This window comes from Scomber japonicus, chromosome 1 (genome assembly GCF_027409825.1).
Source record: "Scomber japonicus isolate fScoJap1 chromosome 1, fScoJap1.pri, whole genome shotgun sequence".
Classification (NCBI taxonomy): domain Eukaryota; kingdom Metazoa; phylum Chordata; class Actinopteri; order Scombriformes; family Scombridae; genus Scomber; species Scomber japonicus.
Genome location: NC_070578.1, coordinates 36076412 through 36100946, shown reverse-complemented (window position 1 = coordinate 36100946; position 24535 = coordinate 36076412). Strand labels below are relative to the sequence as shown.

At 42.0% G+C, this 24535-nt stretch overlaps 1 protein-coding gene across 1 annotated transcript in view; it reads left to right on the top strand.

Annotated features, from left to right (window-relative positions):
- The window catches only part of iqgap1 (IQ motif containing GTPase activating protein 1), a 70559-nt gene that overhangs the window by 19218 nt on the left and 26806 nt on the right, over positions 1-24535 (top strand). Inside the window, exons 3-5 of the mRNA XM_053324406.1 lie at positions 15935-16091; positions 19706-19783; positions 22618-22725. Of these exons, the coding sequence (XP_053180381.1) occupies positions 15935-16091; positions 19706-19783; positions 22618-22725 (343 nt within the window). The remainder of the gene's footprint in view (positions 1-15934; positions 16092-19705; positions 19784-22617; positions 22726-24535) is intronic.

Sequence of the window (24535 nt, the reverse complement as noted above, 5' to 3'; positions counted from 1 at the left end):
GAAGGAAGGAATGATGGAAGGGAGGAAGAAGGAAGGAAGGGAGAAAGGGTGGAAGGAAGGAAGGGAGGGAGGAAAGGTAAGAAGGAAGGGAGGAAGGATGGAAAGAAGGACAGAGGAAAGAAGGAAGGGAGGAAAGAAACAAGGAAGGAATGAACGAAGGAAAGGAGGACAGAGGAAAGAAGGAAGGGAGGACAGAGGAAAGAAGTAAGGGAGAAAGGAAGGAATGATGGAAGGGAGGAAGAAGGAAGGAAAGGAGAAAGGGTGGAAGGAAGGAAGGGAGGGAGGAAAGATAAGAAGGAAGGGAGGAAGGATGGAAAGAAGGACAGAGGAAAGAAACAAGGAAGGAATGAAGGAAGGAAAGGAGGACAGAGGAAAGAAGGAAGGGAGGACAGAGGAAAGAAGTAAAGAAGAAAGAGGAAAAGCAGCAATTCCTTAAATACTTTCATACTGGGGACTCTGTGAATGTTTGGCATTTTTACTCAATATCTCTATCTCCCTTTAACCTTTGCAACGTCTACCTTTTTATTTAAGAAGTGAATATTTATACAGGTATGAGCTGAGTACCTTTCATTCATTAAAATGCAGCTTAAAGTGTGAAAAGCAGATTTTTTTCTCTTTCTCAGATTTATGTAGCAACACCTCGATGGGCCCCTGTTAGGCCCCTGTTAGGCCCCTGTTAGGCCCCTGTTAGGCCCCTGTAAGGCCCCTGTAAGGCCCCTGTAAGGCCCCTGTAAGGCCTCTGTAAGGCCCCCTGTAAGGCCCCCTGTAAGGCCTCTGTAAGGCCCCCTGTAAGGCCCCTGTAAGGCCCCCTGTAAGGCCCCTGTAAGGCCCCTGTAAGGCCCCTGTTAGGCCCCTGTAAGGCCCCCTGTTAGGCCCCTGTGAGGCCCCTGTGAGGCCCCTGTAAGGCCCCTGTAAGGCCCCTGTAATGCCCCTGTTAGGCCCCCTGTAAGGCCCCTGTAAGGCCCCTGTAATGCACCTGTTAGGCCCCCTGTAAGGCCCCTGTTAGGCCCCTGTTAGGGCCCCTGTTAGGCCCCTGTAAGGCCCCTGTTAGGCCCCTGTTAGGCCCCTGTTAGGCCCCTGTTAGGCCCCTGTAAGGCCCCTGTAAGGCCCCTGTAAGGCCCCTGTAAGGCCCCTGTAAGGCCCCTGTTAGGCCCCTGTTAGGCCCCCTGTAAGGCCCCTGTAAGGCCCCTTTAAGACCCCAACACTGTGTGATTTATGGGCTGTTTGAGATTAATTTAGTCAGTCGTGAGAGAAACTCAGTGAAATCTTTTCATCATAAATCCAAACCGTGTTTAGACCAAAGACGAAAGGCCTGAGGCAAAATTAAAAACCAAATTCTCACAATGTGGCTGCTACTACAAACCAGTCAGTCTGAATATGTTCATGATGTTACATGACATATAATACAGTCGCTGGCGTGATGTTTCATTAGTCCAGTTCCTCCTTTAATACGTCCACGGCACACTGAAACCGAAAGAGGTGAAAAAACAAAGAAGTTTGTGTAAAATCAGAACTGATGACACTTCTCTGCTTTCATTTACTTTCTTCTGCATTATATCGTATGGTATGGTATTGTATTGTGCGGTATTGCATCATATCGCATGGTACCGTATGGTATGGTACATGGTATTGTATCGTATGGTATCTTATTGCATCGTATCATATAGTAAGGTAATTGTATTGTACGGTATTGCATCGCGTCGTATCGTATTGTATCATATTGCATCATATGGTATGGTATGGTATTGTATCGTATAGTAAGGTATTGTATTGTACGGTATTACATTACGTTGTATGATATCGTATCGTATTGCTTCTAGTCGTATTGCATTATATCGTATCATATTGTATGGTATGATATTTCATTATATGGTATGGTATTGTATCGTATTATATCGTGTTGTATCATATCGTATGGTATTTTATTGTATCGTATAGTAAGGTATTGTATCATATTGCTTCTAGTCGTATTGTATTGTATCATATGGTTTTGTATGGTATTGCCTCATATCATATTTGCATTGTATCGTATCGTATGGTCTAGCATGGTATGGTATTTGACAGCCTCAAACTGACATCAAACAGATTGTGACCAAGATTATATTATAAGCTTCTTGCACATTGCTACACATATAAACTTAGTGTCTGAAGGCGGCTTTTAAACATTTAATCCATCGCCAAAATTATCGTAGACTAACTGTCAGCCAACTCAGTGATAATCCGCTGATTGTTTCAATGTCAAAATGCCTTCACGAGCAGAGACTCAATCAGGCAGACGTAATATTAAAGAATGTGTACGGAGCAAATGTGAGTAGTTTTTCATACATGACGAGCATGAAAATAGTTGCAGTATGCGGGCTGTGCAAACACACACACACACACACACACACACACACACACACACACACACACACGATACAGTGTCAGTCCAGCTGCACTCTGAGTGCTGAGAGGACGAGGTCAGTTGGTGCACAGATTCCAGTGTTGCAGCAAAGCATGTAATGGACAACTTGGCTCTCACTCATCTTTGTGTCTGTGTGTATGTGTGTGTGTGTGTGTGTGTATGTGTGTGTGTGTGTGTGTGTGTGTGTGTATGTTCCCTCCTGTCATCTTTCTCCTTGTGTTCTCCGTCCATCCCTCCCTTTGTGATTTTGTCCTTCACGAATCGCTAGTTTAGTCTAACGAAGGCTGACGATTTCCCGCTGGATTGTCGGATTCCCCGTCATGTCAGAGTCAGAGCCTGCTTGTCTGTCTTCCACAAAGGTTTCTTTTTAACCCGCCTGTTGTCCTCGAGTCAAGGAAGGAAGGAAGGAAGGAAGAAGGAAGGAAGGGAGGAAGGAAAGGAGGAAGGAAAGAGGGAAGGAAGGAAAGTAAGGAGGAAAGATGGGCGGAAGGAAAGGAAGGACGGAGGAAAGAAAGAAGGAAGGTAGGAGGGAGGGAGGGAGAAAGGGAAAGAGGAAGGAAGGAAAGAAGGACAGAGGAAAGAAAGACAGAGGAAAGAGAGAAGGAGGAAGGAAGGAAGGAAGGAAGGGGGATGGAGGAAGGAAAGAAGGAAGTAAGGAAGGGAGGAATGGAGTAAAGAAGGAACAGTCGAAACAGATGGGGTCAATTTGACCCGGGAGGACGACACAAAGGTTAAAAGTCGGACTTTTAGGGGCCATCCACACGGAGACGCTCTTTGGTTTAAACGCAGATGTTTTGCATCCTTTTGGCCGATCGTCCAAACGAATACTGTAAACGCATTGCCTGAAAACGAAGCTTTCTGAAACCTGGTCCCAGGGTGAAAACGAAGCTTTCTGAAACCTGGTCCCAGGGTGGAAACCAAGCTTTCTGAAACCTGGTCCCAGGGTGGAAACGAAGCTTTCTGAAACCTGGTCCCAGGGTGAAAACGAAGCTTTCTGTAACCTGGTCCCAGGGTGAAAACGAAGCTTTCTGAAACCTGGTCCCAGGGTGGAAACGAAGCTTTCTGAAACCTGGTCCCAGGGTGGAAACATTCGCAAACGCAGCCCTTGAGTGTCGTTTGGATGGTGAAGACGTATACCTGCGTTTCGATGATGTCATCGCCACACCCCTCGAGCTTAGCCTTCCACCTCTTATATCCCTTTATGTGCATGCTCCGCCTCTTCCTCTGCGTTTTTGGTGAATTTCTGAAACTGAAACAGCGCCGCCTATAGGCCTGGAAGTAGTTGAGGCGTGTTCAGATGGATCCGTTCGTACGCAAATATTCTTGAAACGATGCGAGGGAAAACGGAGGGGGAAAAGATCGTTTTGGTACGTGTGGACTTGGCCTTAATCAAACTCCTGCTCAGAGGTGGAGGTTGGGTTAGCGACAAACAGAAAAGCAGCAGTGTGTGTCTTATCTCCACCTTGACATTGTGTGTATCCCAGATAACGTTCACCACACATGATTTGCCTTTCCAGCTATTCAGTAAACACGCAGCACTTCCTTCTTTTTCCCTTTCTCAGAAACACACACACGGACCAGAGACAATACACTACAGCATTTATAAAACCAGAGACAATACACTCAGCCTTTTCCCCCTTTACTTTCCGTCACCTTTCAATTCATCTGTTTTCCATATTTAGCTTCAGGTTCGGCCTTTGTGATGTCTCTGTTTTCTTGCGTAATTGGCTGTGTTTGCATGTACACTAGGGGTTTCCCCCCAGCTTAACCTAAGGCTTAGACAGAGTGGGTGGGGCTCATGCTTTGTCTATCTCGGCTCTGTGTGTCGGAGGATTAAGGCATGAAGGTACAAACGCACATTTAGGCAAATAGCTGACAAGAGGAGCTCCGAGTAACTGTAAGGCAACTATTCCTGCCTCTGGGGGGGGGGGGGGGGGGGTTTAATAGTGTGCTAGTGGAAAGTGCTGAGTTTGCTATTTCTGTGTCATGTTTGCTGAAGTGACAAGACTCTAAAGAAGCTCCAGAAAAATGCAAAAATATCTAAAATGAACCAGAAGACTCCTCTGACTGACCTCTGCTGAATTTTTGGCATTTTTTACCTGATAACTGCCTTAAACAAGCTGTCGCCGACCTTTTTTTGACGTGTTAACCTTTTAAACTTAGAAATGTCGACTTGTGCTATGTCGTCACAGTTTGCATATGTTTACAGTTTGTGACTCATTTATCCAAAAAAGTGAGTTTTTTCCCCCTCAGGTCTGAAATGAGTAATAATATAATTTATATTTGCAACTTTCATTCATTAAAATTCATTCATCTGTTGAATCTAGTTTGGCCCCTATCATATTTTTTTTTTCTTAACCCTCCTGTTGTCCTCGAGTCAAGGAAGGAAGTTAGGAAGGGAGGAAGAAGGGAGGAAGAAGGAAGGAAAGGAGGAAGGAAGGGAGGAAGAAGGAAGGAAAGGAGAGTGGGGAGAAGGGGGGACGGAGGGAAGGAAGGAAAGGAGGGAGGAAGGGAGGGAGAGGGAAGGAAGGAAAGGAGGGAGGGGAAGGAGGAAAGGAAGGAAGGAAGGAATGTAGGTACGAAGGAAGGAAGGACGGAGGAAAAAAGGAAGGAGGGCGGGAAGGAAGGAAAAGAGGAAGGAGGGAAGGAAGGAAAGAAGGAAGGAAGGAAGGAAGGAAGGAAGGAAGGAAGGAAGGAAGGAAGGAACAGTCAAAACAGACGGAGTCAATTTGACCTGGGAGGACGACACAACGGTTAAAAATTGTTTTTTCCAACTATGATTTTTAAGTTTATTATTTATTTACTTTTAAACAAGAAAAAAAAGGTAGTTAAATGAAAGCCTCTACATCTACATATAAAGTATTAAAAATACTATTTAAAATTCTATTTACGCTTTAGGCACTATGGACCCAATAACTGTCTTTTAATTAGGTTTCTCCTTCATGGATATTATTATCCAATAAGCTGCGTTTCGTTTATAGGAAGTGATTTTTAGCAACAGCTCATTAAGATGTGTGAAGCCTGTCTAGTCTTGTTTTTTAATATCACAGAATAATAATAATAAGAAAATAGAAAAATCACACCGCTGCTGCTGCCAGCCAGACATCACTGTTCATCTGGCTGCAGGTATAACTGTGTGTGTGTGTGTGTGTGTGTGTGTGTGTGTCTCTCTGTGTGTGTGTGTGTGTGTGTGTGTGTGTCTCTCTCTCTGTGTGTGTGTGTGTGTGTGTGTGTGTGTTGATGCTAAATAAATTGCACGGCTGAGTAAAAAGTCTTGGCGTGAAATTCCGGTTATGCTGAGGCTAATTATGCACTTGATCATCTGACTTTCATGCTGACTTGAAATTTCCATATTACAGAGTTTTTGCTTCTCAGTAAACATGTTTTTGGTCATTTGCAGACCGACAGACCATCTGAGTTAAAACCATAGACTGTATAAAAGAAATGGACGTAACATCCGTGACGTCACCCATTGGTTTGTGGACTGCTGCTCGGAAGCCAATAGTTTCGAATCTGGGCAGCGCCATCTTGAACATTTCAGGTGCATTCTGGGAAAAAATGAACACGGATTCTACTTATATGGGCATGAGGCGGAGCCATGGGCGGAGCGGGCAGGTTGCTATGGTTGCGAGGGCTGGATCTCGAGGACATTGGTCAATCAACCTGTCAATCAAGACGTAGCCACGCCCTAATGCATACCCTGCTTTATCGTCACATATAAAATCAGGGAGGCCAAAATGTCCCAAATGAACATCATACTGCATTGAAGAAGGCTTTAAACTAGCGATTGAGACCATAAACACATTTTGAAAACGTTTACTGAGGTTAGAAGTCAAGTGAGAAGTTGGTGAATTCTCCATTGACTTGTATAGAGACGGTCGCCCCCTGGTGGCCTTTTGATAGAATGCAGTTCTAAGTTACTTCCGCATTGGCTTCTTTTCAGAGGATAGGTACTCCCCGCCTGGTTAAAACCGGTTAAATTTGGTTGTAAAGAGAGAAAGCTTTACATTGTTTCTGCAGCATTTCAGAGACCATATGATACAAGTAGTAGATTTAATTACTTAGGATCAGCTGCACAGAGAGATTTAGTCATTGAAATGCTGCCAAAAATACCAAATTAAGTCAAATTATTGATGCTCAATGATCTTTTCACCTCAAAAAATCAGCTAATAATTTAATATATAGTTCAGACTGATCATTAAAGTTTAAATAATTAGTCGATTTATTAAATAATTTAAATTTTTAAGTGATAATGCCAAATATTCTCTAGTTCAAGCTCCTCAAATGTGAAGATTTGCTGCTTTGCTTTGTCATATATGACTGTAAACTGAATATCTGAATATTATTATTTGCAGCTCTACTGATTATATAGGATAATATAAGATGCTGGATGATATGATGCAACACAAAGCTAGCGGCAGACTAGCCAATAGACCATCTGAGCTAATACAGGTTAATTTGGTTATAAAGAGAGAGCTTTACTTTGTTTCTGCAGCATTTCAGAGACCATATGATACTAGTAGTAGATTTAATTACATAGGACCTGTCATTTAAATGCTGCCAAAATACCATTTCAACCTAATTAAGCCATGTTTTTGATGCTTAATGATCTTTTCACCTTTTTAAAAAAAAACCCTGAATCATTTCATATGTAGTCCAGACTGATCATTAAAGCTTCAAAAATTAGCCTATTGAAGTGAAAATGCTAAATATTCTCTAGTTCAAGCTCCTCAAATGTGAAGATTTGCTGCTTTTCTTTGTCATACATGACTGTAAACTCAATATAATGTTAGTTTCAGCTCCACTGACTATATAAGATCATATAATAGACTAGACAAACAATAGTCTCCTGTCATTGTCATGTAGAGGCCGGACCCAAACAATGAGGCAATGAAAGCGATCGGGCCGCTCCCTGAGAGACCCGTGAGAACAATACCTCTCAGTATTACAATGACAAGGCCTGCGGTCCGTTAGTATGAACTCTATATTATCTCTCTTTTATTAAACATTAACTTTAAGTATCAAGGGCAGCGACCGTGGCGACCGTGGCAACCGTGGCTCAGAGTGAAACCGCAGAGAAAAAGAGGGGGAAGTGGAGGGGACGGAGTGGAGTCAGCGGAGGTTTCATGGGATAAACATTATTAGATTGTGATGGCCGAGCTGCTGGAGATCAGAGGAGGAGAGGATGTAGTTGGACGGCTGCCGGAGACGGACTAGCCGGCCCAGGTGTCTGAGTGTCTTCCTGGAGAGACAGTGATCAGTAGCAGGACACTTCCTATGAGTCCGACCTCTGAACTCAGCTTCCTGCCAGAGCTCGGGGTCTCTGAGGAAGGATGAGATAATTATCCGCCCGTCTTCTCCACTGTATGATTTCAGCTGTTTTAATACATGTAGGACAGGGGGGTCAAACATGCGGCCCGTGGGCCAGAACTGGCCTGCTGAGGGGTCCAATTCGGTCCAATTCGGCCCACTTTCTTCCTGTCTTTCCTTCCTTCTTTCCTTCCTTCCTTCCTTCCTTCCTTCCTTCCTTCCTTCCTTCCTCCCACCCTCCTTTCTCCTTTCCTTCCATCCATCCTTCCTTCCTTCTTTCCTTCCTTCCTTCGTTCCTCCCTTCTTTCCTCCCTTCCTTCCATCCTCCTTTCCTCTCTCCCTCCTTCCATCCTCCTTCCTTCCTTCCTTCCTGTCTTCTTTTCCAACCTTTCCTTTCCTTTCTTTTCTTTCTTCCTTCCTCACTTTTATTCTTTCCTTCCAACTTTCCTTCCATTAGTCCTTCCTCCCTTTCTGCCTTCCTTCCTTCCTTCCTTCCTTCCTTCCTTCCTGTCTTCTTTTCCAACCTTTCCTTTCTTTTCTTTCTTCCTTCCTCACTTTTATTCTTTCCTTCCTTCCTTCTCCTTTTCTTTCCTTCCAACTTTCCTTCCATTTGTCCTTCCTTCTTTCCTTCCTTCCTTCTCCTTTTCTTTCCTTCCAACCTTCCTTCCATTAGTCCTTCCTCCCTTTCTGCCTTCCTTCTTTTCCTTCTTTCCTTCCATTAGTCCTTCCTTCCTTCCTTCCTTCCTTCTTTCCTTCCAACCTTCATTCCATTAGTCCTTCCTTCCTTCCTTCCGTCCTTCCTTCCTTCCTCTCTTCCTTCCTTCCTCTCTTCCTTCCTTCCTTCCTTCTATCTTTCTAATGATCCGGCCCACATTAGATCAGATTGGGGGCGGTTTGTGGCCCTTAAATGAAAATGAGTTTGACCCCTCTGATATGGGGAGGCTCTAACTAGGGCTGCTGAATAATTAATTTAAATTTGATCAAAATCGCACTATGGCCGTGCTGCACTTTTCAAATCATAACAGGCACAATATTTAAAAAAAAGGTGAAATGTGTCAAAATACAAGTTTAAGTCAAATATAGTTTCTTTTTTATTTAAAGATTTACAACCGGAAGAACAACTAGCTATCTACATTTTATTATATTGTTGTCTTACCCTCAATATAATGACAATAAAGCTACTACTGTCACTACTATGACTTATAGACAGGAACAGCTTTGTTTCTTTATTCATTTACACACATATAAAAACCCTCGAGAGGCTTTTAGAGTGGCTCTCTCCAAACAAGCAAAGATCACAAACACATAATTACAATACAAGAATTCATCCATGTATACTACAGCACATTAAAATACAACAACAGTAATATAGCACTTAGCCTAAATGGACTCAGACTAGATGGGAATAGTCCAAAAGGAGGAAAATATGCATGAAATCATAATAACAGAGTAAATAAAATATATAATTATGAGAAAGAAACAAAAAGCTCAACCACAATATGAGGGAGAAAAAGTATAGTGATGTTACGCTGTTGCACTCAAAGTGATTTAAAACCCATCGTTTATCCTTATCACATATTCATGCATCCACACACACACACACACACACACACACACACACAAGTACACACATGCATACATAGTGAAACAAAGAGAGTCACCAAAAAACTTAAAGAAGGCGTCAAAAGAGGACGAAATCCCCCTCTAGGAAATCTTTTTAGTGAGTCAGCAGCAACGCTCATGTAAGGATCCTAAATCAAATAGCATATACATCTATATACATCAGATCCCTGCAAAATCCCTGCTCAAGAACCAGTGTGGGTGGGACTCCTGGGCCTCTGTAGCCTATCATAGGGCCACTGGGCCAGGTGTTCTTTAGACAGACAAGCCATTGGGCCTCTGCTGTGTCTGCAGGCTGCAGCGGAGCTCTGTGGGCCGGTGCATGTCTCTCTCACTGGGCCGGGAGAGTAACCATGGCAAGGCGCAGCAAAAACTAAATAAACAAATAAAAAACATAAAAAAAACGGCAGCCACCGGCCCATTATTGACCGGCCCACCGGGAAAAGTCCCGGTACTCCCTATGGCCAATCCACCCCTGAAAGAGGACGAAATCCCCCTTTAGGAAAGTTTATTTTTTAGTGAGTCAGCAGCAATGCTCCAGTTTATTTAAAGAAGCCTCGCTCATGTAAGGATCCTAAATCAGATGATATATACATTAGATCCCTGCAAAAATCATCAATCATCAATTTACTGTGTTTTTTAATGAAAACTTGAATTTCCATTGCATTCTTGTAAATATTGCATTTTTAGATGTTATCAGATATTTAGCTTTTGGTTTATCAGCATTTAAAATGTGAGCTATCAAAACCGTGAGAACCTCCTCATATCTCCATCTTTAAATCACATCGCTGGGATGTTGATGTGAACATTTTTCTTCTCCTCTACTCAACCGCTCATATCTGCTCGGTATGCCACGAACGCAGCGTTAATCCTCAGCTCGTCCCAAAGGATGCTCTCGTCTCGCCCTTTTCATATCTCTCATCATCGTGTCACAACAATGCATATTTGTGGCTCTTTTATTTATTTATTTTTTTTTCATTTCTTTTAATTGTCACATGCCTGTCTTACAGTAAGTGTCACAATGTCACAATCCACAGCTTGATATTTCTCTTGGCTGCTTTCCTGCTGTTGTTGGACGGCATTATGAAATCCCATTCATAGCTGCTGCTGCTTGATGTTGTTCTGCTGGATGCTGCAAGTGAAGTGGTGGGTGTGTCGGTGTTTGTGCTACGGCTGAAAAAGGGTGTGTTAACGCCTGATAAAAGAGCCATTAGTTAGCCGTCTTTATGGAGCCTTTCACTGCTCTCTGAGTGTGTGGGGGTGTGGAGTTGAAAGGAGGGGCTTGTTCCTGGCTGGCAGACCCAGACCCCGGACCCCCAGCGCCACAGGTTGTGGCCACCCTTCGGCCCTCAATAGCGAGCCTGTCTGGAGACCCCTCATGTCACGACTTCCTGAGAGGGGAGTTGTTTCAGCTGGTGGTGCACTGGCCTGTGAACAGCAAAAGTGTGTGTGTTAGTGTGTGTGTGTGTGTGTGTGTGTGTGTGAGGGGGGGGGGGGCTTCACATATTCTTATCAGATGGTCTCACGAGTAATAAAAACAGTTGGAAAATCCCCTTTAAGTTAAGATTAGTTTGGATTTGATTGAATATAGTGAGTGAATGCATACACAGCTGCAGTATTGTGTCTGTGTGTGTGTGTGTGTGTGTGTGTGTGTGTGTGTGTGTGTGTGTGTGTGTATAGAGAAGGGGCGGGGGGGCAAAGGAATCTTTTAATCTCACTCAGGATATAGTTAACCTTGTTGTTGCTTGACAAAGACTTTAGTTTGCAGAGGAGCGGGAGTGTTTTCTCAGCAGATGAAAAGAAAAGAAGGAGTCTGTTTGCTTTTTTTTTTTTTTTTCTTTTTTTTTTCCAAAGGCCACGCTGACGTCACCGCGCCTGTGAAATTCCTCACGGCTAGCCTGTGATGAACTCAAGGTTTTCATAAACAAGAGCTGATATATTATTTTTCAAGGCTTTTTACAAGAAAAAGCAGGGCGGGCAGACACACCAGCGCTCATTACTGGGAGGAAAGTATGTGATGACGCTGTTAATACGTCTCATATTAAAGCATTAAGGTTACGTGTTAGTCAGAGCGTGCTGCTTTAATCTGCACGTCTCTCCTCAGAAATAAATCTAACATTAAAGGACAAGTTCAACATTTTTCCAGTGTCTTAATCCAGCAGTCAGGTTTCCATATGAGCAGTGAAAGTAATCATTCCTCCTGTTCATACTGACTATTAAAAGATCTTCAAATGTGCTTTCAGTGGAAGTGATGGAGGATAAAAGTTCATGTAAAGTTCATGTGAGGCTTCAGCAGTGTGAGTTACTATAGTTATTATAGTTACTATGGTAACAGTGTGAGTTAGTCATATCAAGTAGATATCTGACACATTTACAGTCTTTATAGCATCAGATTCCCTCTTAGTGTTTCCTGTTGAGCTGTGGTGGAAGTATAGTAACAAAAAGACTTTGCTACTAAAAACACTGTAACGCTGAAACATAGAAGATGAAGATGAAGACTCATTTGGACGCTGAAGCTTCATATTAGCTTCACATCAACTTTTAAATACTTTCTTTTTTAAGCACAGGAGGAGGACTGTGGATTTAGTCCTCCATCACTTGTATTGTAAGTTTATTATGAAGGATCTTCTAATGGTCAGTATGAACAGGAGGAATCATTACAGCAAGAAAAACAGCTTAAACGCCCATTAGAGGAAGGAAGGAAGGAAGGGAGGAAGGAAGGAAGGAAGGAAGGAAGAAAGGAAGGAGGAAGGGAGGACGGAAAGAAGAAACGAAGGAGGAAGGAAGGAAGGAAAGAAAGAAGGGAGAAAGGGAGAGGGAGGAAAGAAAGAGAGAAAGAGGGAGGAAGGACAGACGGAAGGCAAGAAGGAAGGAAGGAAGGGAGGAAAGAAGGAACAGTCAAAACAGACGGGGTCAATTTGACCTGGGAGGACGACACAAAGGTTAACAGAAATATATAATCTATAACTATTTTGACAGACTGTACTACTAATGGAATAATGAGAATGAGAAACTAATCATTGGATTAGCCAACAATGAAATTTGGCGCCAAGATAACTGACAAAATAAAGGAGAAGGACATTTTCTTCCCTTTTTCACTTCACTTGCGGAGGAGCTTTCTTCTTTTTGATATCGTCCCGTGATGTGTAATTAAAGGAACATCCAAATCTTAAAAATGCTGACTTTGCAGTGCAGCTACAGTGGAGTCTGAAAGCTAAAAAAAAAAAAGTTTCTGTGATGTGAAACCTGAGCATTTATCAAACACTTTGACAAAGATGTGTAACTGAGACTGTGATATTTAAACTAAAAGTTACAATAAAGTTTATGAAACAGTAAACTACACTGTGAATTTAAACATTATAAATAACTGTAAGTAGATAACACACATGTATGTATGTATGTATGTATGTATTAGGAGATAGATAGGTAGGTAGGTAGGTAGGTAGGTAGGTAGGTAGGTAGGTAGATAGATAGATAGGTAGGTAGGTAGGTAGGTGGGTGGGTGGGTGGGTGGGTGGATGGATGGATGGATGGGTGGATGGGTAGGTAGGTAGGTAGGTAGGTAGGTAGGTGGGTGGGTAGATAGTCACTTTATTGATCTCAACAAACAGTAAATAGACAATACAAATACAGTAAAAAAGACAAGAGGTATAAGCAATAGCAACATAAAAAACAACAAGATAAGTAATGTATGTAAAATAAAATATGACCTAATAAAGTGCAAGTTAAGAAATAAAAATCATTGTACTGGTTAAAGTGCTAATTAAGCATAAACCTTATATGTATATATGTACATAATATTATATATTATTAAGAGAAAGGATCAAATATACTCAACATGCCACCCCCATATGACTTAAAAAACTAAATATATTGGTGCATATCATCATAGCAACTTACACTCTGATACCAGTATAACTTTCATAGGACAATATCAGTAGATGATAGCAGCTGACTGATGTGTCGTTTGGGCTTCAACCTCAACAGTCGAAAAATAGAAAAATAGAGCTGAATATAAACAGCGACTAGACAGGATCGGTTATTATTAGTTAGAGGAGTAACTGCGGTCGTTGTCACATAACAGGTTCAGGAACTCATTATATAACTATCATACATATCCGTTTTTTTTTTTATAGCACATGGTGGTTTTGTAATTAAAGTGAAAGTAGTTAGTTACTGGGTGGCGATGACCTGAGTTGGTGGAATCCAGTCCCACCAGTCTCTCCGACTCCGTCCCAGTATGAGAGCTCAGCGCGTCTCCTCCGCGGGGCTCGCAGCAGGAATTCGACTCCACAGTATATGACCTAGAAGAAATGAAATGTCACGCTCAAAGGAATGCAGGGAAGTCTGCGTTACCACGGCGATAAGGGAAAAGGGAAAAGGTCAGGTGTTTTGTTTTGTGTGTGTCGGAGCTTCAAAGCCTCAACGAGTTTTAACGTAGAAAAGGTGATGTAGATATCTCTCTCTCTCTCTCTCTCTCTCTCTCTCTCTCTCTCTCTCTCTCTCTCTCTCTCTCTCTCTCTCTCTCTCTCTCTCTCTCTCTCTCTCTCTCTCTCTCTTTCTCTGTCTCTCTCTCTCTCTCTCTCTTTCTCTGTCTCTCTCTATACATATATATATATATATATCTTTTTCTCTGTAAAGGAGGATTACACCACAGTTTAACCCTCCTGTCGTCCTCCTGGGTCAAATTGACCCCTTCCTTTTGCTCCTTTCTTCCTTCCTTCCTTCGTTCTTCCCCTCCTTCCCTCTTTCTTTGCTCCTTCTTTCCTTCCGTCCTTCCTTCCTCTTTTCCTCCTTACTCCTTTCCCTTCCTTCCTTCCTTCCTTCCTTCCTTCCTTCCTTCATCCTTTCCTTCCTCCCTTCCTTCATTCCTTACGTCCTTCCTCTTTCCCTCCTTACTCCTTTCCTTCCTTCCTTCCTTCGTCCTTTCCTTCCTCCCTCCCTTCCTTCATTCCTTACATCCTTCCTCTTTTCCTCCTTCCTTCCTTCCTTCCTTCCTTCATTCCTTACATCCTTCCTTCCTTCCTTCCTTGACCTGAGGACAACAGGAGGGTTAAGCGCTATAATCCCTGAGGGTCGTTAGCGAGCGGGTTTTGGAGACGAGTGGACAGTTTGACTTGTTGTTTGTCGTCGATGCTGAATGAAAAGTCTGCGTATGTAACAAGAGGAATGAAGTGACTGTATATAAATAGACTAACCCCCCCCCCCCCCCCCTCGCCCCCTTCCTCCACAACTCCACATCTTTGACCCTGTGGTCCACTTCACACCTGAAACGTCAGCAGTGTCAAAACTGTACTTTCAGTTTCGGTCCGTACGGCTGCAACGCCTTCCGACTTTACAAGAACTGTTTGACCACATCTGAGCCTACTTTAAAAATGTGTGTGCACCTTTCATCTCTATACTCAATACTATCAGACACTTAACTGAACAATGCTTTCCATTTCCGAGTGCAGCGATAACCATTATTTAAAAATAAATACTTCAGAAGTACCGCCTTGGTTGACTTGTGGCTTTACATAAACTTAACTCTTAAATACTTTTCATATTTTACATCCTCATAGTAACAATCCCCTTAATTAAAAGTGTCTAAATCAAATTTTAAACCACAGATTTGTTTAGAAAGTATTAATGTCCGACCAGACTGACCAATAAATGTGTGATTAAACCTTGATTCATGTTTCAGAGAACAGAGAGAGTGTATTTTTTAGGTTTTAAACAGCTACTATCACACAATATCATGTCCTACTTTACCTAAGACATGAAAGTATAACATAGCAATAATGATTTAAATGTATTTTATATGTAAAATGAAAATTATAAGAACTTTTTGGAGCTGTGGGGTTTATTGTATAACCATTAGAGCTGCTCACTGCTACATCAAGTCAAGCTTTATTATTTATATATACATCATAAAAAGAAATCCTCATAACTACTATCTTATTATGATTATTAATTTAACTAAAAGATATCTCAATAGATATGGGTTCAATTTGAGCAAGAACAGCCTCAATGGACAAAAATGTTGGTGCATTTTGGAGCCACTGTAGGAAACGTCATCAAATTTCAAAATAAAAGACATTTAGTATATTTTTACAAGCTGTCAAATGTCAGAACCGAACAGTTTTATTTATTTATTCATATTTATTTAAATGTTATTTCATTGAAACTGAAAAATTACAAGAACTTTATGGAGCTGTGGGGTTTATTGAATAACCATTAGAGACATCAGTCTTCACTGCTACATCATAAAAAGACATCCTCATAACTACTATCTTATTAAAACTGTTTATTATTAATTTCACTAAAAGATATCTCAATAGATATGGGTTAAATTTGACCCAGAAGTAAATATAACATTTTAATTTTTGTGCATTTTGGGGCCACTTTAGGAAAAGTAATCAAATTTCAAAATAAAAGACATTTAGTGTATTTTAACAAGCTGTCAAATGTCAAAACCGAACATCATGTAAGGGTTAAATCTGTGAAGTTTCATGAGCAGCCAGTAACTAATCTCTATATTTAAATACAGTATGAGTGTATGCTTCCTCTTTGTGCTTTCTGTGAAATGTGACGATGCGTCTGCTGTGCTTCCCCTAACAGATGGATGGAGGCCTGCCTGGACGAGGAGTTACCCCCCACCACAGAGCTGGAGGAGGGGCTGAGGAACGGAGTCTATCTGGCCAAACTGGGCAACTTCTTCGCCCCGCACACCGTCTCCATCAAGAAGATCTACGACCGCGAGCAGACGCGTTACAAGGTGGAAACACGTAGAAGTCTTTATGTATTTGTTTAGATTAGTGATTGGGCTTAACGCTTCACAACTGGATGAATTTCCAATTGCAGTAATGTGCTTTGAAAGAGAAAATTCTGTGTAATGTGAATTCAGACATTTATTATCATTAGCATAAACCCGCCCCTGCTGCTGCAGAGCTATCAATACATTCAGCGCACACTACTACTACTACTACTACAGTCTACAGTTAGCCAGTTAGCCGCCGAGCTAGCAGCTGAGTTAGCCGACGAGCTAGCAGCTGAGTTAGCCGCCGAGCTAGCAGCTGAGTTAGCCGCCGAGCTAGCAGCTGAGTTAGCCGATGAGCTAGCAGCTGATTTAGCCGCCGAGCTAGCAGCTGAGTAAGCCGACGAGCTAGCAGCTGAGTTAGCCGCCGAGCTAGCAGCTGAGTAAGCCGACGAGCTAGCAGCAGAAAGCTCTTAAAGCTTAAGCACTCCCACAGCAAGAAAGAGGCTTCATATGTTTGGCGATTTTTTTAATCATTCAAATTTGGCAGGGTGGTTAACAACACACTTTTCTGTGGTATGTCAAACTCAGAAGACATATTTATTCTTTACATGGAGCCCCAGAAAAAAATGGAGCAGGTACAAAACCTGATCAAATTTTATGGTTGAAACTTGTATTTTATACTTATTTGTAGTTTGATATGCTATTAAAATGTGACTATTTATTAGCAATAGCAACAAGTTACGACACTGCTAATCAGGAAGTACTTGTTTGAGGACATTGGGACTTTATTATCATTTGTGGAAAGGCAAGGTGTAAATGTGAGGAAATAAATAGTTTTATACACTGGTTAATTAATTGTTATACAGTTAAATTAACCCATTATATATACGAGGATGATTTATTTCAAAAACTACTTCCTGTTCAAAGGCAATGCTTAGTTTTTGTACTTATCAAGTCCTCCTAATCCCAAATATCTAGTAGAGATTAAAAATGCATACCAAACAAAAGCTCAGGTCTCAGGAGGTTAAGTAGATTAAACATACAAACACAACAAAGATGGCAAATTATGTTCTTAACACTACCTGCTTACACGCCTGGAGTCCGATTTAGTTTAGTAAAGTAAATAAAGTAACTAATCCACACTAATCTTCCTGGGAAATGAATATTCACATGTAATTTTACACATTTGACTATCCAAGCTTTAGTTTTTTGAGTCATGTGATTTTGAAGTGTGATGATCTGATGACCTGATCATATTTCTGGCTTCAAGATCAAGATCTCTGGGAATGTAATCAGCTGTTTTTTAGGATTAGTTGAGACGGCGGGACAAAAACTGTCACAGCAGGTTTTCTGCAATGCAAAACAATGAAGATACAATCACCGTAGAAACTCAATGACCTAATAAATGCAACAAGTGTCACTGAAAATGATCTTTTAAATTGATTTGTCATCCTAAAATGAAATAGCATGCCCATCCTTCTGCCTTTGGTTGATAGCAGAGCGATCGTTTTTATAGCTTTTGCAGAAGCAGGAAGTGTCAATCAAGTTCTTTTTAAAGCAGTGATAATAAATCTGGTGATTAAATGGATAAACATATCTGGTTCCAGTTACACGAAATCATGCTTTAGCCCTTTTTTTCTAACTGGATACTGGATATGTTTCCTCTAAAGGCCTCTGAAATCTTACTAAATATGAAATAAAAAGCACTCTTTGGACTTTTGTATTGCTCACCACTGACTAATGCTGTATCTCAAATCACACACTTCTGTTAGTATAGTGTGTACTTACTTAATTTCGACAGGTTAGTGTTGTCTCAAGCCAAACATGGCCGTTGTGTGCTTACCCGAAATGACGATTAGCTAGTTCAAATCATTACAGACTGCTAAATTAACCCAATAAACCCCTAATCACCTTTCTTATATGTATATAATTTAAATTTGTATAACGCAGCGATGTTCACCATAGCAACAACATCCTCTGCTGTCATTTCCTGTTTGAAAAGTGGTCCCTCCTCTTCTGCTACAGAGCCAAGATGGCGTCCGTAGAGGGCGAGAAGTATCCATAGTTTCACACTCAACTCATGTTTCTATACTTCTCAGTTTAAACACACTTATACACTCACATTATTAAGAAGTATAAGTACAGAATCATGTGATTTGAGACGCAGTAACAATGTCCTCTGCCGTCATTTCCTGTTTGAATAATGGTCCCTCCTCTTCTGCTATGGAGCCAAGATGGCGTCTGTAGAGGGGGAGAAGTATCCATAGTTACACACTCAACTTCTCAGTTTAAACACACGTACGCACTCAAATTATTAAGAAGTGTAAAACAGAATTATGTGATTAGAGACGCAGTAACAATGTCCTCTGCTGTCATTTCCTGTTTGAAAAGTGGTCCCTCTTCTTCTGCTACGGAGCCAAGATGGCGTCCGTAGAGGGCGAGAAGTGTCCATAGTTTCACACTCAACTCATGTTTCTATACTTCTCAGTTTAAACACACTTATACACTCAAATTATTAAGAAGTATAAGTACAGAATTATGTGATTTGAGACGTAGTAACAATGTCCTCTGCTGTCATTTCCTGTTTGAATAATGGTCCCTCCTCTTCTGCTACGGAGCCAAGATGGCGTCCGTAGAGAGCGAGAAGTATCCATAGTTACACACTCAACTTCTCAATGTAAACCCACTTATGCACTCAAATTATTAAGAAGTGTAAGAACAGAATTATGAGATCTGAGATGCAGCATATAAGACTTAACCTGTGACAAAGGGGTTGCAGATATTGTTTTAACCCTTAAACAGACAACGTGCACCAGGAGATACAGACTCTTGTTAGGATGACTGGTTAAGGTGGTTGTTTAATTGTATATGTGCCTTCAATTGGTAAACTTGAAGCTTGTGGTAGGTTTTTACTTTATCAGAAATAATAAAACTAGTATGTGATATTAATAACAAGGAAAAGCAAGAATGTCTCACTTCTCTTTATTAAATAAAACATTTAATTGTCATGTTTTATACCTTTTAACAGGAGCTTTTATGAGTTGTATCTCCACCAGGATACTCATACAATCATAAAATCCAAAATGCATCATAAAATATTTGTGGAAATGTTTTACTTCAGGTGCAAATGAGATAACTGGTATCATCAAATTATGTTTTTTTTACATCTCATTTTCCACTCCTGCCTGTTTAAGGGTTAAGGAGAGCTCTAAAGAGTTGATGCTGTATTATCGAACTGTTTTGGATCCAAAAGGTCAAGATTTACTCTCAGTGACGGAGGTTTCACGCTGGAGTAAACATCAGCTTTAGAAGCACATTGAAATCATTTATCCACAACACACATTTCTGCCTTCATCAGTAAAAACATGACCTTTTTATTGTCTGCATTTGCTTTAACAAAACGTCCTCTGATTCTTTAATTACTACGACTCTTGTGTGCCTCAGTCGCTGTGTGTGTGTGTTTTCCTGCCTGGCTCTCGCTGCCGGCTGAATGGAGCCTCAGTTTACTGCTCCTGTTGTCTGTGAGACTGAGACTGAGACTGGATTAGTGTCTTTGAGTCGGGAGAGAACAGCATGTTTGTTGTGTCCTGACCTTTTTTTCCTTGTTTTTCTTCTTTTTCTTCTTCTTACAGGCAACAGGTCTCCATTTCAGACACACAGACAATGTCATCCAGTGGCTTAATGCCATGGCAGAGAAGGGACTGCCAAAGGTGAGCATGGCACCAACTCTCTCCTTTACTACTGTTTAAAAGAGTTAAGAGAGTAATGTTAACTTTTTTTAACCCTCCTGTTGTCCTTGAAGGAAGGGAGGAAGAAGGAGTAAGGAAGGAAGGGAGTAAGGAGGGAGGGAGGGAGGAGAGGAGGATGGAAGGAAGGAAGCAAGGGAGTAGGGAGGGAGGGAGGAAAGGAGGATGGAAGGAAGGAAGGAAGGAAGGAAGGAAGAGAGTAAGGAGGGAGGGAGGAAAGGAGGATGGAAGGAAGGAAGGGAGGAACGAAGGAAGGAAGGATGGAAGGAAATGAGAAAGGAGGCAGGGAGGGTGGGAGGAAGGGGAAGAAAGGCAGGAAGGAAGGAAGGAAGGAAAGGAGGATAAGAGGAAGGAAGGAAGTACATGAGGGAGGAAAGGGAGGAAAAGGAGAAGGAAGAAAGGAGAGAAGGAAAAGAAGGAAGGGAGTAGGGAGGGAGGAACTAAAAGAGGAAGGAAGTAAGGAGAGAAGGAAGGGAGGAAGGAAAGAAGGAAAGGAGTAAGGAGGGAGGGAGGAAGGAAAAGATGAGGGAAAGGAAGGAAGCAAGGAAGGATGGATGGATGGATGGATGGAAGAAAGCGAGGAAAGAAATATGGAAGGAGGAGGGAGCAAAGAAAGAGGGGAGGAGGGGAAGAACGAAGGAAAAATTCAAGAAAGAGGAAGGAAGGAAGGAAAGAAGGAACAGTCAAAAGAGAGATGAGGAGGACGACAGGAGGGTTAAAGAGGTTTATGTATTTGTATTTGTGTAATAATATTTGTCTGTACATAAATTCTTGTCACTGAATGGATTTTATACAGGTTTTGCTACCGTAACATATGTATGACTTATATGCCATGAACTGGAAATAAGACACAGTTTATGTAACATTTAAGGCAGAACATTATCTGAAGCATCAGTTTTTCTTCTCTTAACGCATTAATCGGTTCCACTTTATTTGGTCACAGTATGAAAGTCAACCTGAACCTTCCTTGAGATGAAGTCACAGTAAATTATTATCACATATTAACCCTCCTGTTGTCCTCGACTCAAGGAAGGAAGGATGGGTGGGAGGAAGAAGGTAGGAAAGGATGGAGAAGGAAGGAAAGGAGGGAGGGAGGGAGGGAGGAAGAAGGAAGGAAAGGAGGGAGGGAGGAAGGAAGGAAAGGAGGGAGGGAGAAAAGAAAGGAAGGAAGGAAGGTTGGACGAAGGAAAGAAGGAAGGGAGGGAGGAAGAAGGAGGGAAAGGAGGAAGAAGGAGGGAAAGGAGGAAGGAAGGAAGGGGAGATGGAAGGGAGGAAAGGAGGAAGAAGGAAGGAAAGGAGGGAGGAATAAGGAAGGAAAGGAGGGAGGGAGGAAGGAAGGTAGGATGGAGGAAAGAAGGAATGAAGGTAGGAGGGAGGGAGGGAGAAAGGAAAAGAAGAAAGAAGACAGAGAACGAGGGAGGGAGGAAGGAGAGAAGGAAGGAAAGGGAAGAAAAGAAGGACAGAAATAGATAAGGAAGAAAGGCAGGAAGGAAGAGTCAAAAACAGACGGTCAATTAAATATAGTTAAAACTTTTAGAAAATCAAACCTGGAAGACACATAAATACCAAACATGGACCTTTATAAAAAGAACATCATGTATTTGGTTATTTATTTAAAAAAAAAAAAGAAAAGTAAAATATGGATGTCAGTGGAAAAAAAGAGTCTTCTATAATTAGCTTCTATAAAAGGTTGTTAACGTTAAAAGTGATGAAGTAGCTGCTGCAGTAGTGACGTTCAGAAACCACTTTTATAAATATCACATGTATTATAGAGACTTATAAATGAAGCTTTTTAAAGACGACTCCCTCTAAAAATAGCTCTGTGTCATTTTAGTATGTTTTCTTTTTCCCACCCGAGAAGTTTCCAACTCTGGGAAACTCTTTTTTTTTCTTTCTTTTTTGCTCGTCATGAAAAAGAAGACAAAATATCACCAGATTGGCAACGTTCAAAAGTTTAACCCTCCTGTCGTCCTCCCGGGTCAAACTGACCCCATCTCTATTTTGACTGTTCCTTCTTTCCTTCCTTCCTTCTTTCTTCCTTCTTACTTGAATTTTTCCTTCATTCTTCCCCTCCTTCCGTATCTCTTTCCTTGCATCGTTCCTTCCATCCATCCTTCCTTCCTTGCTTCCTTCCTTTCCCTCCTCTTTTCCTTCCTCCCTCCCTCCTTCCTCCCTTCCTTCTCTCCTTACTTCCTTCCTCTTTTAGTCCCTCCCTCCTTACTCCCTTCCTTCCTTCCTTCCTTCCTTCTTTCCTTCCTTCCCTTCCTTCCTCCCTTCTTTCCTCCCTCCTGTCCTTCCTTCCTTCCTCTTTTCCTCCTTTCCTTCCTTCCTTCCTCTTTTCCTCCTTTCCTTCCTTCCTTCCTTCCTTCCTTCCTTCCTTCCTTCCTTCCTTCCTTCTTTCTTTCCTTCTTTCTTTCCTTCCTCCTTTCCTCCCTCCCTCCTTCCTTCCTTCCTTCCTTCCTTCCTTCCTTCCTTCCTTCCTTCCTTCCTTCCTCCCTCTTTTCCTCCCTTCCTCCCTCCTTCCTCCCTCCCTTCCTTCCTTCCCTCCTTCCTCCCTTCCTTCCTTCCTTCCTCCTGTCCTTCCTTGACCTGAGGACAACAGGGAGGGTTATTCAGTTGCACCATGGAGACAATACCAAGGCGGGTTGAATCCACATGTACATTGTGTAATCCTCTTTAACGCCCTGAATCACTCCTGATTCACACATGCTGCAGCACGCCGTCACCGATGACAACCAGCTCCAAAATTGACTCCTCATGTGTGTGTCTGTGTGTGTTTGTGCTTGACTCATTTTCAGATCTTCTACCCTGAAACCACAGATATATATGACAGAAAGAACATGCCGCGCTGCATCTACTGTATACATGCACTCAGGTACGGCTTCTACTTGTTTCTCCTTATCTGTGTCTGATTGTCTAAAGCAGAGGTGTCAAACTCATTTTCATTCGAGGGCCACATACACACCAATTTGATCTCATGTGGGCCGGATCATTAAAAAGATGGAAGGAAGGAAGGAAGGAAGAAAATAAGAAGGGAAGGAAGGAAAGACAGGCAAAAGGAAGGAGGGAAGAAGAGGACAGAAGGAAGGAAGGAAGGGAGGAAGGAGGAAATGAATGAAGGAAGGACAGAAGAGAGGAAGGAAAGAATGAAGGTAGGAAGGAGAGATGGAAGGAAGGAAGGAAGGAAGGAAGAAAATAAGAAGGGAAGGAAGGAAAGACAGGCAAAAGGAAGGAGGGAAGAAGAGGACAGAAGGAAGGAAGGAAGGGAGGAAGGGAGGAAGGAGGAAATGAGTGAAGGAAGGACAGAAGAGAGGAAGGGAAGAATGAAGGTAGGAAGGAGAGATGGAAGGAAGGAATGAAGAAAGGAAAAAAGGAAGGTAGGGAAGAAAAAAGGAAGGAAGAAAGGAAGGAAGGAGGGAAGAAACAAGGAAGGAAGGAAGGAAGTAAGGAAAAGAAGGAGGGAGGGAAGAAACAAGGAAGGAAGGAAAAAAGGAAGGGAGGAAGGACAGATGTAAGGAAGGATAAGAACACAGGAAGGAAAGTGGGCCGGATTGCTCCCCTCAACGGGCCGGTTCTGGCCCACGGGCCGCATGTTTGACACCCCTGGTCTATATAATAATCCTCCCGAAGGCTGCAGGCTGTCCATCGGCCCCTGCAGCATGAAGTTTCACTAGTGACGCTAGTGAGGTTACACACAGTCTGACCACTGAGAAAAACATTAAGCAGAGACCTTGTGGAGGGGGGGGGGGGGGGGCGGGGGGGGGGTGGAGAGGGAGGGGAGGAGGGGGGGGGGTCAACAAACAGATGTCGTCTTTTTAAATGTTTGTTTTCCAGAGAACACACGAGTCCTTTCATTCATTGCATTGTGAGAGCTACTTTTTTTTTTTTCTCCGCTGCGGTTCCCGAACACACATCTGTGGTCTGACTGAGCAACATGTTTTTAAAAAAAAAAAAAAAAAAAGTCTGCTGCGACATTTTTATGAGGTGAACAGAGCAAGTTTTTCAGCAGAAAGGCATTCAGTGGGTCGGAGGTATGGAGCAGTTGGTTTTTTAATAGTGCGCATTCCTCCTCAGGTAGAAAGGATGCAGTGGCCTTTTACAGTCAGGAAGCCAATCAACAGAGTAGAGCAGGAGACTCTGTGTGTGTGTGTGTGTGTGTGTGTGTGTGTGTGTGTGTGTGTGTGTGTGTGTGTGTGTGACAGAGCTCCACACAAACATGCAAACCAGTTACACCCAGATACCACAGTACTGCCACACAAATGGGTTCATTAACTGCTGTAATTAAAATACCACAGTTGGTCCAACTTGTGCTGCAGTGATGCCAGAAAATTGGACAGAAGACAGAGTTTGGTTATTTATTTATTTATTTATTTATTTATTTATTTATTTATTTATTTTTAAAGTTCAGAAGCAGAAATTCAACAAATAGATCCTCTTGAGGGGCATCAGCACAGAGGAAGTAAAGGATTAATTTAACCAATGTTTCAAGTCTGTCCTAAAACAGTAGTCTATTAGAAGATGCCTTCATAATAAACTTACAATGGAAGTGATGGAGGACTAAATCCACAGTGCTCTTCCTGTGCAAAAAAAATATATTTAACCCTCCTGTTGTCCTCGAGTCAAGGAAGGAAGGGAGGAAGAAGGAAGGAAGGAAGGAAGGAAAGAAAGAAGGAGAGAGGGAGGAAGGATCTCATGAATCTCTCTCTCTCTCTCTCT